Genomic DNA, 23,273 nt, shown 5'->3' with positions numbered 1-23,273 from the left:
AAGTCTTGGGGGATCTGGATATGGTGGTGGGATCTAGAATCTGCTGTCGATGGCGAAGTGGAGAGCCCTATACTCCCTGGTTCAGATCTCTTGTGCGGAAGAGTGTGCAGCTGTGTGCTCTCCCTGTTTCTACTTCCCATCTGCTCTTCTTGGGTTGTTGATTAAGTCGTTTATATTTGAAAATAAGAGCCAGGGCCTAGGTGTGGTTCTGAGCCCAGCAGGGATCTAGCCTCCCCTCTCAGCCCTCAGCTCCTAGTTGATGTGGGAATTGTGACCTTTGGGATGCTCCCAAAAGAAAAATGCATTTAGAGGGATGGTGGGCAAGTTAGATGTCATTCAGAAAGCTGTCCTCTGAAGCCTCTTTTCAGATCGTCAAGGAGGAAAATGGTTTCCTCACAGATGACCCAAGGAGAAGGTCCCTGTCAGAGGTGGGTGGGGAATGAGTATTGGGGCGCATCTCCTGTGAGACCTCTACAGGTAGCTTTGCCCCAGATCTGGTTGTCCAATGCCCCCTGCTTTCCTTGAAAAGAAGCCCAAATAGCGTTCATCTAAGGAGGTGACTTCTCCCATTGCCTCTGGTAGTGAGAATTCTTTTGTGCCCAGCTGAGCTTCTGGCCAGCAGCTCTCCTTTCCAAGTGATCAAAGGCACATGAAAGCAGACTCTTCATGTCAACACCTGCAGGCTTCCCTGAAGCCCACACTCAGTTGTGTGCAAACTCAGAGGCTTGACAGGGCATCCAGACCCCACATTGATGGAGACCATCCAGCAGACAACAGTCCCTAAGCTGGGCATCTAAACATTTGACAGTTGGCCCAGTGGCTCTAATAGTCTACACAGGCTTCTCTGTGCAAGGTCAGAGTCTTCCCAGACAGTCCTACTCTGTTAACCCTGTCTACCCAATACAGAACCCGGGCCAGCCACATCCACCCACAGGCCATGAGACTGATGCTCAGGACAGCAAGGGACCACATTCATAGCCAAGCCCATAACATTATCTTGATGTTGTTATTCCCACCTCCCGACCTTTGGCTGTATCATTCAAGGCTCACATGACTTCTAGGGGCCTCAGTTCTTTCTCTTGTTACATTATTAAAAGTAATCTCCCCAACCCCCACACACAGCACACAGCACAAAAGAACAGAAACTATTGAATGCCTGTAGATTTTTTTTGGCATGACTATGAGGATTAAGTAAAATAACAAACATAAGGTACATTGTAGGTGATGGGAGATGTTGTTCCTGATACATATTGATTGCATTTTAAAGTGTGAAGCTGTGAGCATTCCTTCAGGAACTAGCATGTAGACTGCGAAAGATGATGCGATTCAGCAGAAAAAGCTTGGCTTCGGAAACTTGAACACATAGCTGTGTTTAGACCCTGGCTGTCTGAAGTACAAAATAAGTGACCTTGAAAAAATAAATTACCCTTTTAAAACCAGTTTTACAGCCAGGCATGGTGTTGCATGCCTGTAATTTACCCTGGTGCTTGGGAGGCAGAGGAAAGAGGATTAGGAGTTCAAAGCCAGCCTTGGCTATATAGCAAGTTTAATCTCTGGGAACCTTGGATTCCTTTCTTATAGCACTAGTAAAAGCAATATCACACACAAGCACATGTGTGCATCTGCACACACACTCACACACACGTACACACATGCGTGTGCGCGCGCACACGCACACATACACACACATACCAAACATACATAAAATGTAATGCTACATGATTTTTTTGTCTCCATAACCAAAACACCCCACCTCCACCCGCCACCCACCTCCACACCCCCCCTCCGCATTTAAAAAAAAAGCCTGTCAGTTTAGCTTGTGATGGAAAGTAATACTAGGCTTACGGTGAACTATATGAACCTGCATAAACATACATACAAGAACTATATCTGGCTTATAAAAATAGCAATTTCATACAACTTACCCTTTGGTGCTTACTTTATATTATTGTTTATAAGAGCTGAACATAATGTGTGGGAAATGTTCACACTATCTGCACTGCAGTCTTTGGGATGACTTGGGAAACTAGTGTATTGATGTAGGTGATAGATGCCAAGGGAGCCATTGGGTGTGTAAAGATGTAGCAGAATGAGAGTGCTCGTGCATGCATGTGCAAGCATGTGCATGTATGAGTATGTGCATGTATGTGCGTGTGCGTGTGCATGTGTGTGTGTGTGTGTGTGTGTGTGTGTGTGTGTAAAGGAACAAAGCAGGTGATCCCAGGTGTCTGGCATGGGGACATGTGGATGGTGACAATGCTCACTGTAAAAGCAAGCACAAGAGGAAAAAGTTGAAGGGAAATGTGAGTTGGTTGGATGTACCACATGGCACAATGAATCTACTGCACAGGGCAACAGTGTTCCAGAAAGAATGAGAGTTACCTGCATCAGGGGAGAATGCTAAGTCCCCCAGGCTTAGCATTCAGAGCCATTTGAATGTTAGCCTACCATCATGGACACAATGAGACAGAATTGAACAGATGAGATGGCCCATAGGTTCCAAAGGTATCAGCCAAGTCCTGCTCTTGTGTGTACAGCAGTAGATGGTAGGACAGAGCAGACAGGAGACTCTCGATGTGTTGTGAGAATTCCCTTGCCCTCAGGAGTTAGCAGTTATCTCAGCGTCTCATGGGTCTGGGAGAACCTGCTAGCTGCAAAGCACAAGAGTAGGGCTATTCCCCACTTCCTGGTGTCAGATTTCAGTTGTACACATGGATGTGCTTAGTCTTGAGACTGCCATTTGTCCGACAGAACATTGAGATGGGGGACACCTGGATGGAATGTTGCAAACTATGGCATTGATGTGTTTAATGTGTGGATTACTGTAGGAATACAAGAGACATGGGGACTCAGTGTTGGGCGGGGGTGATCGCAAGTGCTCTTGACTGTAATGAAGTTGTATTCACTTGGAAGTGAGCTAAAGATTATTTAGCCAGTTCATTAGGAGGAAATCCTCACAATTGGAAAAAACAGCTTTAGCTGGAGGCGGATCTCACTCAGCAGTTGAATGTTGTGTTCAGGGTTGATGTAGCTGTGAAGCTTTGTTATCTCGCAGGAGACCAAGGGGGCTCATGAGTCCAGGAGTCAGACCGGAAACTTGAACCATAGAGGGAGTGGTCCTAGGGGGATAAGAACCAAGAGCTTGACAAGGATAGCATGACCCCACTGAGGGTCAGCAGACAGGCCGTAATCATTGATGGGATAGCACAGACATATACTGAGACCCCAGCCAAGGTGGTTGGGATGCAACTCCAATGGGAACCCAAGGAATGCTAGGGAAACGAAGGCAGGCCAGTACAAATTGGATCTGAACTGTATTTGGTCAATGCTAGCTAGTACTGGAGTATTCTTGAACTGTTGGGAGCAGCCATCACTCTTCTTGGACATGTCTTCTTGGACAGACATGGATACTGATGTCTGGAAGATGAACAGCTTGGGTAAGTGCAGCAATCAGTGTGAAGGCCTGGATGTAGTTTGAGCCTGTGCTCCAAGAACTGATGTGTTGAGAGCTTGGCCCCAGTGTCTCAGTGCTGGAAGGGGTTGGAGCTTTAAGAGGATAGACCTGGTGGGAAGTCCTCAGGTCACTTGGATATTAAGGCAGTTCTCTGAAACCTTGCATTCTCAAAAGACCACAATGTTACAGAGTGAGTTCCTGAGTCACTCCTGGGATTCCTATCTAGTCATTCGATCTTTCCCTCTTGAATATGGAGTTATCTGTCATGAGGCCTTAACCAGAGCTGGTGTGATACCCCTGAACCTCCCAAGTTGTGTGCAAAATAACCACTTTTCTCCACAAACTACTCACCCTACAGTAACAGAAACACAAGTTTTCCTAGAAAGTGTCTGTACTGAGATTTTTATGGCCACCTATCAAAGCCTTGTAACCTATAATCCTTGTGCCCCAAAGAGCACTCAGAAATATAGACTTGCCACAAAAGGAAGGAGCTGCCTGAGGTCCTTCATGCACTCAGAGGTCATGCAAAGCCTCTGGGATGACATGTTTCAGGCCAGCAAGTCAGGCTTAGTACCCACTTGTCAGAGAAACCAAGTAGGAATGGGTGGAGAGATAAATGGGGCTGGAGCCATGGGGATGTGTCAGGGAGGGCTGACACAGGGTTGGTGTGTTCAGCCCTCTGAGCTGAAGTGTGAGGGGGCTGGTGTGGAGGACAAACACAAAGATTAGTTCCTTCCTATTGAGCAGAGTCAAAGTTTATGGCCCTAGATGTGTTCTCAAGTGACTTTTTGATTGCTCCCTAATGATGGGTAGATTATGTGTCACATAAAATTGTACTAGCCAAGAGTGACATCCATTAAATCACCTCGACACAGTCGTTTGAGGTAAAGCAGGTGGAGGGCCCTTTGCCTGTAGCTTCCCCAGGCTGTTTATGTGGTGTACCTACTTCGAGAAAACTTCAAGTGTCTTCCAAAGAAAAGGTTCAGGCTGGAGCATCCATTCCACTTACTGACCGGGTAACTGTAGTCTTTCTGCATGTCTTTTGGTTCCGTTTCCTTGTTTTCTGTGGAGTGGTGACCAGTTACTCTGCATAGCCCAGAAATGAATGTTACATGCTGTTCAGAAAATGAGGATTGCTCCAAAAAGCTTCGCTAGAGTCCCCAGTTTATTCTGGTGGAAAGAACTTGGGCTTGGAGTCTGAAGATGTGAATTGTCTCTGCTGCTAGTTATTTGAAAGCTTTGGGCAAGTGTCTGTCTACAAAGTGTGTGCACATGTAGAAATGAACACGTGTGCAGTGACAGTTCCTTCCTGGGCCTTGAAGGGCTGCATGTGAATAGAAAGGGCATCTGCATGCAGGCAGCGTGGTGGAAGGAAAAAGATCTGTTTGGAGGGTTGCAGACCAGGCCAGCATTCCCGTGACTGTGCTGTGCATGTTGGGTAGGAATTCTGCAAGCAAAAGGAGGGCAGGAGCCATGGGCAAGCACACATGAGAGAATGAGCGAGAGACAGGCAAGGGTAGGGGATGAGGCTGCTGGGGCAGGTGAATCAGGGCTGCCAACCACAGGAGGGCTCTTCCATGTAAGTCATGTCACACTTGAGTGGCCAGCAAAGCTCTGTGGGAATACTTGGTGCTATTTCTTTTAAACCAATACTCATCTGTAATAAAGCTCCAGGACATTTTCTTCAATCTAAAAATTGATTTTAGGTTTTCAGAACTGGTATCCTTCCAGAGCCAGGTACAGTGTCAGGCACCCTCCTTTCTACATGGTCCATGGCTCCTCTTAAGTCAGTGCCAAAGGGGTCAGAGCTACACCACCCAGAACAAGCTGTCCTTTGTCCATGTGTAAAATCCGGGGCTTGTCCTTGCCAGACAGCACCTTGTGTTTTTCTTTTCAGACTAGAAGAGTTTCAGCATCAAAATTAATTTTCTTGAGGAAATATGGAACACCATGGCTGAGGAATGAGATTACAGAAGCTGAAATTAACTTCGAGGCAAGACCGCCTTCTTAACTACTTCAGTCCTCAACCCTGATACCGTCCTCCCTGGTTACTAGGGGCTCTTAGCAACCTGACTCTTCTTTGCCCCAGTACCACTATCCCTGCCTCTGTTTAGGCCTTCAAGGTTCCTGTGGCCATGACATCATCTTGTATCAGTCTCAGACCTCCTATGTGGCAGTTCTTGTGGGTGCCTGTGTCCCTCTCCAGTTGAAAACTGTCATTTGCCTGCAGGTCTGGCTCAACAGATGCCTTGTGATCTTTGTGCCCTTTCCAGACTCCAGTTCTAGGCCGTGGCCTTCTTTATTTTCCAAGATGATCTGGTGATGGGAGATGTCATTCTGTAAATATGTTTCTCTTATTGGTTAATAAATAAAGCACTGTTAGCAAATAGGAAGGCAAGATAGGCGGGACTAGGAGACAAGGAGGATTCTGGGAGATGTAGGAGAGTCAAGATGTAGGGACTTGAGAGGAAGAAGTCCAGACCCCCTCTCCCGTAAAATAAGACAACGTAGAAACACTTAGATTAATAGGAATGGGTTAATATTTAAGACAGAGCTAGTCAATAAGAAACACTAGTAACAGGCCAACAACTTCACATCTAATACAGCATCTCTGTGTGTTATTTGGGGCTGACGCAGCTCTGAGACCAGGCTGGCGGGAAAGCTGCTCATAACAATATGGTGTGTGGCAGACATAGTTCATGAACTCTAGACACGCATGTCCAAGTGTGGAGATTGAATGGGGATGTCCTTTACAGGCTCATGTATTTGAACCCTTGGTCCCCACTTGGGGGCACTGTTTGGGGGAAGTTTAGGAGGTGCGGCCTTATTGGAGGAGGTGGGTTTGGGGAATTGGAAGACTCTTGCCATTTCTAGTTAGCTCTCTCTGCTTCCTGCTTATGGTACAAGATATGAGCTTATAGCTCACTGCTTCAGCCGTCATAGATTCTTATACCTCTGGAGCCATTAGCCAGAATAAACTCTCTCTCCATAAGCTGCTTTGGTCATAGTGTCCTATTACAGCAACAGATCAGCCACTAAGTCACCAAGTGACATAAACACATCCCAGCTGTGTGTCCTTTTGTCCCTCTAAACTGGCTCATCACCTTGCCTCCCACTCCCCACTTCCTGCCAGATCTTCCCCTCTCTTAGTTCCCTAGCCAAGGTATTTAAGAGTCAGCCATGTGCCCCTCTCTCCCTTGCCCAAGGGGCTCGCTTCTCACCACTGTGAAAAGAGAAAGAACCTGGTGTGGTTTTAGACTTTTAGAGGTTAGGCCCACAGTTGTCTGGCTCCATTGCTGTGGGCCTGAGATGAGCCTAAGCATCATAGCAGAAGGTGGAAGAGCAAAGCAGCTCACCTCCTGTGGGTTGGAAGCAGAGGGTGACAAGAAGGGGTCCCGGAGACCAGTGCCCCACCAGACTCCACTCCTGCAGTTCCCCACCTCCCAGTAGTCTATCCAAATGACTTTTAACCTTTTAGAGAACGGTTAAATTATATGTATTTTGGTGGGGGGGGCATGTGCACATGAGATAAGTACCTGTTGGAGGAGCCGGGGTGTGAGCTGCTGTGAGCCTCCTGATGTGGGTGCTGGGAACTGAACTCTGGTCCATTGCAAGGCTCCATACTGCTGAGCCTTCTCCAGTTTGTCCATTCACATTGTGAGTTCATCAAGGAGTTAATCTGCTAATAAAGGCAGCGCCTCAGGTCTGCAAACCCCACCTCAGAGCCTCTGAGACATGAGCCCCCAGGAGCAAATGGTTCATATCCAAACGGCAGTGCCCTAGTTCCATGTATTTTGCTCAAGCCTCCCTCCTTTCCTCCAATTCCACTGTTTATCCCAACATTTCCTCTCTGTTCTTGGACATTTTCTATACAAGGCAGAAAGATCTTTCCATGATACACATTAATTAGTTTCTTCCTTCTCAAAAACACTTTAGTAACTCTCCACCTTTGTAGAGCATCACCCAGAGTCCCAGAAACGATATTCAAGGCTCACCTCTCACATCCAAGAGTGAGACTCTTGGACTCTAGTATCTGACTGCCTATGTTCAAACCCTGGTTCCCCTCCTCCATTGGCTGTGTTACCTTTGGCAGGTTAATCAACATCTCTGCCCCCCCCCCATTTCCTGGTCCATAAAATAAGATAGTTGGGAGGGTTAAATGTGATGAAGTGTGTAGAACGGCACCTGACCCATAGTGCCCTGAGCTGTCCCCGGTCCCTGCTGACGCCCTGTGCACTCCTGACACTGGTGATGGTTCGCTGCTGTCCACCATCACTGGCAGTCTCCGATGTGTCCACGCTCCATCCTGCTCTGTCATCTGCTCAGGTGCTCCCATTTTGCCCCTCAGATGGCCCGTGTTGCCTTCCCTGTCTGGCCTTTGTCACCTACGTGACAGCACTGGACCCAAAATCCAGACTTTTCTGCTTTCTGCTTTTTTTTTTTCAGCTCCCCAAAAACTAGTTAAATACATAGAATTTACCAGCTTCATCTTTTTTTTTCTTGTGTATGTGTTATGTGATATGTATGTGATAGATATGTGTGTGTGGCATGTTGTATGTGGTATGTGTGTGTGTTGTATGTGATGTGTGTGGTGTATGTGGTGTATGCACATATGTGTTGTGTATGTGGTATATATATTGTGTGTGTGTGTGTGTGTGTGTGGTACATGTGGTGTATGTAGTGTTTGTGTGTGGTATATCCGGTGTATGCATGTGTGTATGTGCTGTGTATGTGTGTGCTGTATATGGTGTGTATGTGTATGGTATATGTGGTGTGTGGTGTATGTGCCATGTACATGTATGAATGTGTTGTGTGTGTGTGTGTGTGTGGTATGTGATGTGTGCATGCGTGTGTATGGTATTATATGGTGTGTGGTGTGTGTGTTCTCATGTGGAAGCATGTTTATGTTCAGGTGTGCACATGCTTGGTGACCCTCAGAGACTGCTGCGAAAGTCTCCAGAACTAGCTCTCCACTTAAACTTTTGAGACTGCGCAGAGCTCCCTGTCAGCTCTGCTGGCTGTCAAGGGGCTCCTGGGACCTGCCCGCCTCAGTGCTCTTCACCCCATCCTGATTCTGGCCTTACAGGCATGCGCCGCCATGCTGGCTTTTTATCTGGTTGCTGGGAATAGGACTCGGGTTCACATACTTGTCCTGCAGGCACTCCACAACTGAGCTGTCTCCTCACCAGCAGCTCCATAATTTTTCGAGTGTAAGGTTCAGTGTAACAAGCATTGCCACCATCCAGCTGTAGAATGTTTTTAAATTCTTGAGTAACTGAAATGTGAGCACTACTAACTCTACTAAGCACACCCTAACCCCAGGCCCTGTATTCTTAAGAATTTGAGTTCTTGTGGACCTTGTATGGTGGGATCTTATAATACTTGCCTCTTTGTGTTTGGCTTATTTCTCTGCAGAATCCTCAAGGTTGCTCCCTTGTTAAGGCTAATAATATCTTATTTAAGTAATGTTGAAAAATTGAACAGCCTGGCTTCCCAAGACACCTTTCTAGAATATCCACTAGGGGGCAGTAAAGGATACAGAAAAATTTTAATGAGCCTGAGTACCAAGCAAGCCGGCTAGGCATCCTGTGTCTCTCTTTCAACCACCCGTGTATACAGTTACAAGATAATGGATTTCACATCGACAGCAGAGGTGGATAAACCAGAGATACCATCAGCTGTAGTTTGAGAGCTGTCTTTCTCACCTTCTGGTAAACACTGAGACACAGAACTTCCTTTCGGAAAATGGCTTCATTCACTTTAGTCCAATGAGTCTCAGTGTAGACTTCAAGAACCACATATCCAGGTCTCAGATGAAAGCAAGTCAGAATTTTCAGTGGGAGGTGAGGGTGGGGGTGGGGTGGGGCCCAGAGATAGAAACCATTCTTAACGTTGGACATTGGAAGGAAAGAGGGGTCTAATGAGAAAAACCAGAATCAGAAAGTATGAATTATGAAAAGAAGTGGCCGAGGGGACTGAAGATAGAGCAACCTCGTTTCCTAGACCATGTGTGTAGCTGGAGTTTCCTTGTCCCACCAAGTTCTACCACTTCAGCCCCAAATAAACACACACAGACGCTTTATTATTAAACTGTTGGCCAGTGGCTAGGGCTTCTTATTGGCTAGCTCTGTCTTAATTATTAACCCATTTCTATTAATCTATGTATTTCCACATGGTCTTGACTTACTGGAGAATGTCCAGACCTGATTCTCCTTTGGCACTCTTTGTGGTCTCTCTCTCTCCCTCTGCCTCCTTTCCCAGAATTCCCATCGTCTCTTAGTCCCATCCATCTTCCTGCCTCTATCGGCCAAAAAGTGTTTATTCATCAACCAATAAGAGAAACATATACAGGACATCCCCCATCGTGCGTGTGTGCGTGTGTGCATGCATGTGTGTGCATGCGTGCGTGCGTGCGCACGTGTGCAAGTGTGCGCGTGTGTGAGTGCGTGCATGCGTGCGTGCGTGCGTGCGTGTGTGTGTGTGTGTGTGTGTGTGTGTATGTGTAGACCAGAGGTCGGAGCTGGATGTCTTTCTCAATTGTTCTTCGCCTTCTTTTGTTTTGAGGCAGGGTCTCTCACTGAGACTGGAGCTCACCAGTTCAGCTAGGCTGGCTGGCCAGCAAGCCCCATGGATCCTCCTGTCTCTGCCTCTCTCTCTGGTGCTAGGATTGTAGGTTTACACCACCATGTCCAGATTTTTATTATGGGAATCAAACTCAGGTCTTGCTGGCATGGCAGTTAATTTAATGTCGGAGCCAGGCTGTGGCACTTGCTTTGGACCACACTAGGAATCCAGAGAGAAGATTTGAAACTGGGGTATCCTACACAGTGTCCAGGAAACAATTGTGAGACAACCATCTTCAGGGAGAGGCCAGAGCCCAGATGCCAGTAATGTCTGAGATACCAAGAGAACATTTCCTGTGGCAATCAGACTTTATCTTATCAAAAGTGAAAATGGCCAAGACACTCTCACTGTCCCCCTAGCCAGTTAGGGGACCCAAGACAAGTTTTGTCACCTCTCTAAGCCTCAGCCTTCCCTTTGAACTATGAGTGGATGGGATGATACCGCTCTCCAAGGATCCTTTCTGTTCAGAAAATTCAACGATTCTATTAGAATTAATAATCTTGATTTGTAGTGACAATTCTGGCAAAGAGCAGAAGAAATATTCAACTATGTAATAAATGACAAGGACTATTGACCATGTAGTTTAATTTATTTAAGGCACATGCCCCAAATTCAAAGGAGAAAATGTTACTCTTGATAATATATTGAACTGTTAGTATCACTGGCCTAGAAAAGGCTTTCCAGAGGCAGAAATTACCATCAGTGCAAATTTGACATTTTTCACTGGTTTATCCACGGCTGCCATTTGTCCATTGCACTCATATTTACTGTAAAGGCCATACATGTGGATGCTTTGGATGAATATTAAATAATGACATAAACATCAAGGTCACCATTGCAGGAAAGGTTCCATGGAGGACCCAGGGGCCTGCATTGATCTCTTGTGAAGTTCCATTCTGGAATCCTGCTGACATGGAGGAAACAATTGATGTGAACCATTATTAAAGCTTTAAGTGCTTCTCCATTGTTAAGGATCTTTTACAAGCCCAAGGAATTGGCAAAAGCTCCAGTTAGAAATATAGGCCAGTCAAAGAGATAAGTACATTCTAGAGTGCAGATGGCCTGGGTCAGGCCTACAAAGCAAAGGCAAAGGCTGACGAGAGGCCAGCACTGAACGTCACTGACTCTGCCTGCCTGCCTGGTGCTGCTCTTGGTGACAGCTCAGAACAGAATTTCCATGACAGGAGCTGTAGGGAGCAAAGTGCCCTCTATGCCTTTGTCCATCTTCACATGTCCCCACTGAAAATCTCCTCTCTCAACATTTCGGTTATCGGCTTCTGTAGCTCCCCCAACGAACTTTACCACAGACATCTGGATGTCTCAGGCTGTCTGAGTGCCTGAGACTGGCCAGTCTGTAAAGAACAGAATGTATGTCTTTCAGCTCCACAGTCCAATGTCAAGGTGCTGGTAGCTGCTGAGGGACCTTTTACTGCATCACAAGGTTGTGCAAAGCATCACAGGACAAGACATGGCAAATGTGATAGCCAGCGGTGGGTTGGTCTCTTTCCCTTTCTTATGAAGCCACCAGTGCTGTCATGAGCCTCCATTCTCATGGCTTTTCCAACTTTACCTGATAAGTTTCCACCTTTCGATCCCATCAGTATATGCACATGGGTGTTAAGTTTCCAGCATGTGAGCTCCAGGGGAACACTTTGAAGCAAGTCATACTCTGGAGGAATCAGGTACCTATAAATTATACACAAACACGGGTTCAGATCTGAACTGGCTAAGTGCCTGGATGATCACAGGAGTGTCCTGCTGACCCGGATCGGGAAGGAAAGTAAATGCAGCGGATGATAGAACCTAATTCTCAAAAGGTTCAAACAGACTGGATGATTGGCAGAGTCTGTGAGAAACACATAATAAACCAGAAAACATGTTTCTTCTGTACTAGCTCAGAGTGACTGTGCTTGGTCCTTTGTACATTTCAGTTGTCCCTTCTTTATATTGCCCCATTGAGGGTTGAAGGGATATGGAGGAAGGCACAGCGCTTTAGAGACATCAACCCCAGACTCTGAGACATCAATCTCAACTCTGGCACCTCTCCCAAGTAAACTGGCAAGTTACTCTATCTTCAGAAGATGACAATGGCCGGGCTTTCGTCAGCTGCATGTCAGCTTTTGTGTTCTCAGTCTGCAACATTTATTTTCTCATTGAATCTTTAGCTCAATCTCAGTCCTGGAGCTGAAAATGTAGCTCAGGTGGCTGCATGCTTCCTAGCATGCACAAAGTTAGCCTAGGTGGTCACATGCTTCCTCGAAGGCACAGGGGAAGCTCAGGTATTCTCATGCTTACCCAGCATGCACAGAGTTGGCTCAGGCAGTTGCTTGCTTACCCAGCATGCACAGTGTCCAGTACCACATAAACCAGGTGTGATGTTTGCTTATCTGTATTCTTAGCACTTGGGAGGTAAAGATAGCAGGGTCAGGAGCTCAAGGTCATCCCTAGCTACAGAGCAAGTTCAAGGCCAGGCTAAACAAGATACCCGGTCTCAAATCAAAGAAGATCCAAAAAAAACAATCTTAGTTCTATTTAGCAGGTATGGAAGGTCAAAATGATTTGCACCATGGCTTGAACCCAGGCAGGCTCTTTCCTCTCATATATAACCATGATTTCTGGGAGGTGTGGTGAACTAGTAGAAAGTACCTAATACAGTGCCTGGCAATCACAGGTTCTCATAAATTGTATTAAGCTACTGTCATTGTTAATAGTTAAGTGATTTGTACAAGAATACAACTAAGGGTTGGAAAGTGACTTGAACTCGGGTCTTGTAACTGCCTTTCTAATCCATGTTCCACCTCCCTCTAGAGTACAAGGCTGAAGATAGTGCTATGTCTTTGTACCCCCGGACAGTGTCATTTCCCTGGAATACACCTAGTGAGCACTTGGGAAGGGGGCTCTCTGACACAGCGCTTAAGGTTTTTTTTTCCCACCCCCCCTCCTAGGTCCGGATGGTGAAAGATGGTGACCCGTCCTGGAAGCCCACTTTTATTGTGAAACCAGATAGTGGTTGTCAGGGTGATGGAATCTACCTCATTAAAGATCCCAGTGACATCCGCCTGACTGGGACCCTCCAGAGCAGGCCGGCAGTGGTCCAGGAGTACATCTGTAAGCCTCTCCTTATTGACAAGCTCAAGTTCGACATCCGTCTGTATGTCCTGCTGAAGTCCTTGGACCCCTTAGAGATTTATATAGCCAAAGATGGGCTGTCTAGATTTTGTACAGAGCCATATCAAGAGCCGAACCCCCAGAATCTGCACCATGCCTTCATGCACTTGACCAACTACTCGCTGAACATCCACAGTGGCAAGTTTATCCACTCTGACAGCGCCAGCACAGGCAGCAAGAGGACCTTCTCCAGCATTCTTTGTAAGCTCTCTTCCAAAGGTGTGGACATCAAGAAGGTCTGGTCTGATATCATCTCCCTGGTGATCAAGACTGTCATCGCCCTGACCCCAGAGCTCAAAGTTTTCTACCAGTCAGACATCCCTACAGGGAGGCCCGGGCCCACCTGCTTCCAGGTAACCACGCCAGCTTTCACCCTGAACTTCTTGACTGGGCTTGACTGGGCTGAGGAAAGCTTCTTGATCTTCTATGGGATGAAGGATGGGGGAGGATGGCCAGACATGGGGATATAGGTGGTGACTGTTCTGGGCCTTTGAAACCTCCAGCCCAACTTCCAGCTTTCTCTTTCCTGGGTGACTTGTGGCTTGCCCCAAGTCATTGAACTATAGATCTGTAAGATTCTTGTGAGCACGTATCATTCGTACATTCTTCATTCGTTGAACAGTTGTTACTGGCTACTTAGTAGAGGGGTCCAGCATTGTAGAATCCTGCTGCCCAATGCCAAGAATCCATACTGGAAAAAAGTCACTAAGAAGCAATTGATACAGAGTGTTACAGTGGCGGGATCAGATAGGAAATGGACTAGGTACTGTGGGATTGTGGACTCACCTACCACTCCTACCTCAGCCCAGGAAAGCTTCTTCAAAGCTTAGCTAAAAGATGAAGCAGGGAATAATAGATTGGGACAGCCACAGAATGTTCTGGGTGGAGACATGTTGCTTTGGAGGTAAGAGGGAAGCCTGCTATGTCTGAGATACCAAAAGAAGTTCACTGTGGTTAGGGGTGGGGCTGAGGCACAGATGAGGGGTATGAGAGGGAAGGAGGTGGGAAAGTAGGTTAGGGCCAAGTGGTGGAGAGGCTGCGGGCAGTGGCAACCATCAGAGGGTTAGAGACAGATTATACTCATAATCTTCATATTGTCAAGTACATGGTTCCATGACCTGTGGATTAGATAATGAACCAAGGCTGGCTTTGAGGAGACTGCAGTGAGATAAACACTTCTGTGTGAGCAGAAGATGCTGGCTCTGAGTGTGTGGGAGAGGTCTTGGTGGGTGTGGAGAGTAGGTAAAGCTGAGTGCCATTTATGAGGTTGGATGGCTAGACTTGGTGCCAAAGTGGTTTGGGCAAAGAGAAGAGATGGTAACAGAGAGAAGTGAGAGGAAAGGAGAGGAGAGGGTAGGGGAGGGGAGGAAAAAAGAGAAGAGAATAGAGAGGAGAGGGAGAACTGAGATGGAGGCTCTTGGAAGGATGGAGAGAGGCTACTAGCATAGGACTGGCTAGCAGGGAAGCCCAGGAACTGGACATAAGATGCCTTTGTGGCAGCTGAAAGGAGAGGTTAGTACACAAGCAGATGCTTGTGCAGCCGTCCAGGAAAGACAGGGGTGGGCTGCAGAGAGAACTGAGAACTCATCCACTGCCTAGACTGAGGGTGTGAGGTGATAAGAGAGGACCCCTGTGATGCCTCCACTTACCTAAAGGATGGACAGAGGCAGGGGACCCACAAAGGAGATTGAGAAGTTTGGTCAAGGGTGAGCATGTCGGAAATGCCATGGAAAAGGGGGTCAGAGGACATTTGGGCATGGGCCTGCAGCCTCAAACACTGTCAGGATGTCAGGCAAGACCATCCCTGGATCTGTCCATTATGTTCACTGACACTTTCCCTGAGGATTCTAGCAAGAACTGTCTTGGGCAACCAGCCAGTCTGTGAGAAGGAAGGAAATGGAGAATTCTGTAAAATGGCTTTTAAATGCATAGGTGTAGGGTGAGACAGGGACTCACTGCCACCAGATCTGTCAGAACAGACATGAAGCTCTTGGATCCTAGTCACCTAATCTTCGAACTTGTTGCATAGGTGTGCGTGCGTGCGTGTGTGTGTGTGTGTTGTGTGTGTGTGTGTGTGTGTTAAAATAATACAGAAGATACTTGTAGTGATCACATCTGAACTACTGCCTGCCCCCTTAGTGTATTCTTCCCTATTCCATTCCCCAGCCTGCCCTCTACATAGCCACTTTCGGAATGTCATGTTGGCCATTTTCTCGATTTTCAAAACTACCTGTGGTCATGCACAAATGATCCCCTAGATAGGACGTTGTCTTATCTGACTGACTTCCGAGCTTCGAAAAAGCCCCGGTGTGAAGGGTGTGAAGTCCTGTCCCTTGAAGCACCTGCTCCCTCACGGGCAGCATTCCAAAGGTCCATCCAACTGCGCGGGCTGCTGTTGGCTTCACTTGCCCTGGTGTGTACACAGTTGGTTTATTGCTTTTTCAGTCAAGGGAGACCAGTGTTTCCTGACTGTACTAGGAGGGTGGCAGGCGGTTAGAAGCAAGAGTAAGGAGAGGGATTGCAGCACAGATGGACCCCATGTACCAGCACACGAGTAGGCAGGGTAGTTCCAAATCCAGAGAGGCTTCTCGGGGGCTTGATCACCATCATCAGGGACATCAGGTAAAAGACCCAGGGGTGGGAATTGAGGCAGCAGGGCGAGCAGGGAGTGGCAATTGTCCTCTCGAGTCCCATCCATGGTCCTATGGCAGTCATCCTTCAGTTCCTAAGCAGGTGTGTTCAGTAGCCATGAAGAGATGGCTAGGAAGGGCAGGCGAGGAAGACTCCAGGCATGCCAGAGCAAAGAATTTCTGACCCAGGTCACCACAAAGTGAGGACAGAGGAGACATCTGTGATGTGGTCACACACAGGGTTCATCCCTGAGGACTGTTGGTCATGCCTATTGGGTAGTGACAGCTATTCTAGGAGTATCACATGGGGCCAGGCAAGCATGGCCAAACCGCAGTGGCCTAGCATGAGCAAAGTCACAGCAGGGAAGGCCTAGATGGTCATCTGGGGCCTGCCGTGCAGTGGACAGGCAGCCACTGGAGTGGGGGCAGGGCCAGCTGCAGAGAACTGAAGGCCTGGATCCAGAGCTGCTGGTTTAGTCAGGCCACATCTAGCAGATGGGGCCAAAATCTTGTGACCACACTGAATACTGCCCAAGGAGTCAGGCTAGAAATGAAGCCCATTCTAGCTTTGAGAGCGCTGGGAGTCTTCTCACCACTCAATGCCACCTAGGTTCTCTGTACACTCACCTGTGTGGGCCCATTGGGAAGTGATGTGGGTGAAAGGCTTTAACAAGGTATCCAGCTCAGCATTTGTTGGCTACGCGTCTCAGGTGTACATGCAGGGAGAGGAATCGGTACCTACTCCCCACCCAGTCCACTTCTGCTTCCTTTTCTTGCAGCCCTTTTCAGGAAGCCGTTAGCTGGCCTTCAGACACCCAAGACTTTGAACAGGGTGGGCCCTGGTATAGTTCTGATGTCCCTTTCCCATGTGACCTGCCTTAAGTTACTTAACTTTTCAGGAACTCAGTTTCCTCATCTGCCTCACAGGGTTGGTGTCCAACTCAAGTGCGATAAAGACTATGATGAAACACTTTGCAACATGTTGGATGATGATGCCTAAACACAAGAAGTTGTTTCTCCGCTGGGTAGCCCTTCTTGCTTGTAGCAAGACCTGGCCAGATGGCAGCATTGCAGAACATAAACTCTGTCTGACCAACGAAGTCATGATCATCTGGGTCATGTGACTGTGACCCTGTTCCAGCCACAGCCACAGTAATGTCTTGGAAATCATGATGGCCGAGGAACGGCTGGCACGGCTCAGTTGTGGTCGGATTTCCTGTAATCTGCTGCTGAGGACCACAGCTGCCCTGTCATTCCACCCACCCCTTGAAATTATCCAGGCAGCCCCAGCCACAGAGCCTCAAATCTGCTGTCTTGAGGGTAGCAGTATGGCCCTGGCTTAAACATCAAGGTCAGCCAAGGTGTAGCAGCTGGTCATGTGGCAGAAACACATGTGGACTGTGGACAGAAGGCCTCTGCTGGGCTCTCAGGAAGGCCCTTCCTCACTCTGTGGCTTTGTCTGTATACTTTTCTTGTTCCCCATGTCTAATTCTGTCCTTGGCTGTGACCCTGGGTTGGATGTCTAGAGCTGTATCTTTCCTAAGGTTTAGCATGGTCCTCCTTCTCTCCTCCTCTGTGCCCTTTTCCCTGTCCCACAGCCTAGACACTCCACCAGACATAAGCTACGAATCAGCAGGGTGGTCAAGGGGGGTTTCCTTCTCCAGGTTTAAGCTTCCTTCAGTTCCCTCTTAAGCAACTGTCCCTGGTGAGCTTGATAAGCCAGCCTTTCCTAGTCTCTGATTCCTTACCTACAGGGAGTGAACATGTTTGTAGCTGCACTCCAGAGCTGTTGCATACTCCAGTAAGAGAGCTGTGTGGAGTAGCCCTAACACTGTAGTCACTGAAGTGACGGGTCGGATGTTTATTACACTGTTCCTATGACAACAGTTTTCACACCTGCCCACAAGGAAGGGCCTTGAAGTTACATAAACTGGCAATCATTCTCATTTTAATGTTAGCTGGAACATTGGTGTTGTGAAGTTTTGTCACCTCTTAGCCTGGCGCCCTAGCTGCCCTGTGCCTCAAATTTAGTTCTTCCAAACCGGATCTGTGTCCTTTCCCTTGGGCATCAATTGTGCTGTCCTGGTTGGGCCTTTGGTGCTCTTTCATCTTGGCCCTGGTTCACTGGTTCAGATATTCAGTGCCTTCCGAACGAGTTCACACCTCTCTCTGTGGTGCCTTCCTTGACCACTCTGATAGCTAAGTTGTTTTCTTCCTTTGGGATCAAGCACATTCCCTGGGTCCCCACTGAGACAGGAGCCTATGGCTAAGGTCAAGGCAAGGTCGGTGCCTCTAAGGGGTATGCCATTTAGTTTGGATGACAGAGAGAATCACAGTTCCTTGTAAGTCATGCTGTACAAAGGCACATACAGGATCAGGGGACAGTTTAACTGCCCAACTGAAGGCTCCCAGAGGAGGGAATACCTGAGTGAGTGAGTGCAAGGCATGAAGAAGGCTTTCACAACAGATGACGAGGGGGCACACAGTCTTCTAGTTTCCCTGCTACCCTACTGGTTGCTCCTCCTGAGCCCCTTCCTCTGGACCTGCCAATATTGGAGATCCCTAGGGATCGATTCTTGGAAATTTGGCTTCATATATCTACATCACCTAAACCATCTCATTCTGCCCCATGGCTTTAAGGGATCAGCCACATGCTGTTGAGTCCTAAATTCATATTGCTAATCTTGACCTCTGCTTGAGCTCCAGACTAAAATGTCCTATTACCTACTTACACTTTCTACTGGGATAGCTAGTGGGTAACAAACACTCACTGGGGTCGAAATCAAACTCTTGCTTTTCCTCCTAGGGTCTGATGTCCACCATCCTTCCTGTTCCAGCAAGCGAGCAGCATTCCCATGGACCAGAAGCCACTGGTCTTAAGGATAGCTAAGCTATCCTTAGCTCTTCAGACCCCTTCTTGCTACATCCAACCCACAAGCAACCCTACAGTAGCCAACAAGAACCTTTATTTACAATTACAAGTCAGATGAGGTTACCTTCCCTTGCTCAAACCTCCAATGGCTTTCTTCACTGTATTCACAGTCCTGGCTTCAGTGTACTCTATAAGAGGCTACCTGACCCACTCTTTGCATTCTATCACAACTTGACTCCTGTCACGCTCCTTCTAGCCACACATTTTGTCATTCAAAAGTGGCCTCTGTTCTCAATGATCTCTTCTAGAATGCTCTTGCCAGCCCTTCAAGCGGGACTCACTCTCTTACTTCAGTCACAGTTGACATGTGACCTTCTGAAATTCACAGTTCTGGTCGTAATTGAGCCACAAAGACTGAGCTTAATCTCCTTCTGCAAACAGCTAGGCTGCCAAAAAAAAAAAAAAAAAAAAAAAAAGAAAACTTAAAAGTAGGTATATGAAATAAATAAGTATGTGGGCTTTGGATGGTAGGTGTGGCCTCCCACTGTCTGGAGCAGTGTCTGGAGCACAGAGCAAGGATGGAGTGCCACACAGACACTAGATTCTGGAAAGCCGCTGGTCAAGTCAGAAGCAAGCCCCAGAAATCTGTCCCAGGATCCCAGCAAGTCTTGGCATAGTCCTAGACCATACATGTATGTGTGTAGGGTTCATCTACAAATCTGGGAAAGAATGACCTGGAATGGGTAAGGTGACCTTCCAAAGCTCACATGGGACAGAGGGGAGTTCTAACCATGAACATCTAGAGGCCAGAGGCCTTGCTGCCCACTGAGAGTGCTCAATGGAGACATCAAAGATGCTCTGCTTCCACTGGTGGTGTTGGCCCGCCCATTTCACCATAAACAACAAGATCTTAAGGTGTGAGAACATGTCCCAAAGACTGATGCTGCACAGAGCATCAGAGTTTGGGACAGACTCTAGACATGTGTCATGGTACCATAGTCCCCAGCATCCAACTTCAGAAATCATTAAACGTGCACACAGGAAGAAAGGGGAGACAAGCATTCACTAGATGATAGAAATAGCTGGGAATGGATAGTAAAATAGTTATTATAATGATACATAAAAAATTAAGGGAAAATGTTACCTTAATTAGAGAACTAGAAGTCCTTAAAAAGAGCAAATGAAACTCTTAAAAAGACAAAATTCCAAGCTGAGCATGGAGGCACACATTTGTATCTCAGCATCAGGGAGGCTGAGGCAGAGGAAAATGGAAGCCAACCTAGGCTACATAGTGAAACCCTGTCTTTAGAAAATAGAGGCAGCAAACAAAAAAAATATTATTTCTGATGTGAAATTTTTGCTGACTGAGATTAACATCAAACAAGACACTGAAGAAGGCAGCGGTGAATATGAAGATACCATGAGCTGTAAGGAGTAGGGTTTTTCCGCCCGCCGCCTGGTCTTGTCCTGCAGCCGCGCAAGCACCAATTAACACACTGATACTCTGTATTTGATATGATGCTGTTGGCCAGGTACTAGTTTCTTATCGGCTAGCTCTGCCTTAATTATTAACCCATTTCTGCTAATCTCGTATTTCCATGTGGTCTTCTCTTACTGGGGAGCTGGCCGGCATTCTGCTTTCTCTAGACTCTCCATCTTGACTCCTCCTTACTTCTTCCTATTTCCTCCTTGTCTCCTAGTCCCTCCTATCTTCCTTTCCTATTGGCCAACAGGGCTTTATTCATTAACCAGTATGAGAAACATATACAGAATGACATCTCCCATCATCTCCTCTTTTCTGTCTAAATAAAAAGAAGGGTTTTAACCTTAACATAGTAAAATATATCACACAACAGTTATCAAATAAGAATCACACTTAACAATATTTTTTAGTTCATTAACATTTAGCAAGATTAAAAAACTATTCTATCATCTATCCTAAATTTGTGAGTCTAAAGTCCTATATGTAATTTATCTTTAAGTATAACTAAGGAAAACTATAACCATAACTATCTGTCTTCAACTCCTTCAAAGACCACAGAAGGATAGTATATAAACTCTAGAAATGACAGAGACAACTCACTGCCTGGTCACCCAAAGTTCTTTTGTAATCTTCCATCTTTAGCCCATAGGCCATAGTGTGTCTGGCAGACTCTTCAGCAAAGCAGGAAACTTTAAACTGCCTTCTTGTATTGGCAGTTTGTCAGTCACTTTTCTCTGTGTCCTGCAGACTGTCTGGCAGACTCTTCCATGAAGCAGAAACTCTGTAGCAATGTCCTTCTTGAATTAGCAGTCACTTTTCTGTGGGTCCTGCATGTCCAGTTTATACAGCATAAAGTCAAACAGTCCAGACAAGAGCAGTATCTTGTCTAAAAGGCTAGTCTTGCCATATTGGAGGCAAACTCCATAACACGTTTCTTCAAGGTCCAACTTCCTTTCTGAGGCAGGTGGCGTTGCCAGGAGCAGTTATGTCTCACTGTCAAGAAAAACCCTAAACCATTTCAAATGTCATATTCTGTAGGTCTTTGAAAGGTTTGAAGAATGTCTATTTATCTCAAATATATCTCTGTATATCTAGAAATCTTAACTCACCTAGCTATAAGTTTTGACTATTATAATTATCTAAAATCTTATACATTACATTTTTAAATGAGCTATATAAACACAATACCTAAACAAAAGGAGAATATACACCTCACAAAATTGACCTTAAATTGTATCAATAAATGAAAATCCATTCCAAAACAAAGTATTCATATCTATACCATAATTCCCTTTTTACCTTTAAAAAGATATTGGTTGTTATCATTAACCATTTATAACCAACACCATTTAAATGAAAACAAACATTTATAAACAATATTTGGGAATTTGTACGTCGTTCTTTCCAAACTACTTCCTGCTGATAGGGGCGCTGTCATGGGGGATTCTAAGAAGATGCAGAAATCCTGGCTGTAGTCTGCAAGGCTGCTTTGTCCAAGCTGTTTTGAATGTTGGATCACCAGCGACTCTGTTTCAGGGGGTCTGGCTTGATCAAACCACATTAGTCTGGAAGGAATCCATAGCTTTTTATTTTCTGTGGAAACAAAAATAGAAATCCTTTTCCCCAGTAACTTGTCCTTAGACTTAAATTTTAGAGTCAAAGCATTTTTAAAATATATAAATTGAATTAATCCAGCAGCACTTCCTTTAACATTTGTTGTTTCCTCAGCAGTCAAACAATACAAAGACAATATAATACCGTACAGTATACAAATTCTCTCCATCTGTGGCTTTATTATTCTGTTTCTTTTTTTTTTTGTTTTGTTTTGTTTTTTTTGTTTTGTTTTTTTTTTTTTTTTTGTTTTGTTTTTTTTTTTTTTTGAGACAGGGTTTCTCTGTGTATCTCTTATCTGTCCTGGAATTTACTCTGCATACCAGGTTTACTTTGAAATCACAAGATCTGCTTGCCTCTGCCTCTCAGGCGCTGGGATTAAAGGCGTGTGCCGCCACATCCAGCTGCTCTCTGACTTTTTAAAACCATTTTTTAAAAATTCTCTCCCAAGCCTATGTATTTTTTAAAACACACTGTAAACCTTTAGAGGTTTTCCTTAATATGAATCTGTCTTTACTGTAAATCTTTATCTTTTTCTGGCCACGAGTCTTTTATCTGGTAAACAACAACATTGCTAAAATGAAATTCATAGTTGTTTCTGTGGCGGTTTATCAAACATGGCTATACTACCGCCAGCACTGAGAGCTGTGCTCACCACCTTGGTCTGCTTGCTGCCATCCAGCAAGGATGCTGCCGGCTTGGAGATGTGGTCACTGCCATTGCCATCTCTCATACACACCAATAAATTCTTAGCAGAGTTATTTAAAAGCCTTGCGGTTTTTTGCCGCTTATGCTGAGTCAGGAATCCTCCCTTAAAGGAGCCGCGCAATCTGCTTGTCTCTCGCAAATCAGAGTCCAACCGAGAAAAATGCTGCTACCAAGAAACCTTGCTTGTCTCTGTTCTTTTGTTTCTAAAACCCTTTCTTAAGCTTTTGTTAAATTTTAAGTGGAAGTTCTTATTAGCCACGCGGGCACCATATGTAAGGAGTAAGGTTTTTCTGCCTGCCACTGGTCTCGTCCCACAGCCGCGCCAGCCCCAAATAACACACCGAGACTCTGTATTTCATATAATTCTGTTGGCCCGTTACTAGTTTCTTATCGGCTAGCTCTGTCTTAATTATTAACCCATTTCTGTTGATCTATGTATTTTCGCATGGTCTCCTTACCGGGGAGTGGGGCATTCAGAGAGGAACGGGATGGGGGGGATGGATATGGAGGTTTGGGGGTGTAGTTTGTTAAACATACCAGGGCCTAATGTATATTCATGTGGGGCCACAGGATAAAGGAGAAGAGGAAAGTACAGAAAAACATTTAATAAAAAACTGCTATTTGAAATTTTCCAAATTTGGTTAAACATAACAAAAGCTCACAATCCACATCCTAAGACTTACAATCAAATCATAAATAGCAGCATTGATGAGATCAGCTTTA

General features: G+C 46.1%; 1 protein-coding gene across 1 annotated transcript in view; it reads left to right on the top strand.

Moving 5' to 3' along the window:
- The window catches only part of Ttll11 (tubulin tyrosine ligase like 11), a 239,613-nt gene that overhangs the window by 75,658 nt on the left and 140,682 nt on the right, over window positions 1-23,273 (top strand). The window contains exon 4 of the mRNA XM_051185303.1: window positions 13,024-13,599. Within this exon, the coding sequence (XP_051041260.1) occupies window positions 13,024-13,599 (576 nt within the window). The remainder of the gene's footprint in view (window positions 1-13,023; window positions 13,600-23,273) is intronic.

This window comes from Phodopus roborovskii, unplaced genomic scaffold (assembly GCF_943737965.1).
Source record: "Phodopus roborovskii unplaced genomic scaffold, PHOROB, whole genome shotgun sequence".
Classification (NCBI taxonomy): domain Eukaryota; kingdom Metazoa; phylum Chordata; class Mammalia; order Rodentia; family Cricetidae; genus Phodopus; species Phodopus roborovskii.
The sequence above is the reverse complement of the archived record's forward strand: the minus strand, read 5'-3'. Positions and strand labels throughout refer to the sequence as shown.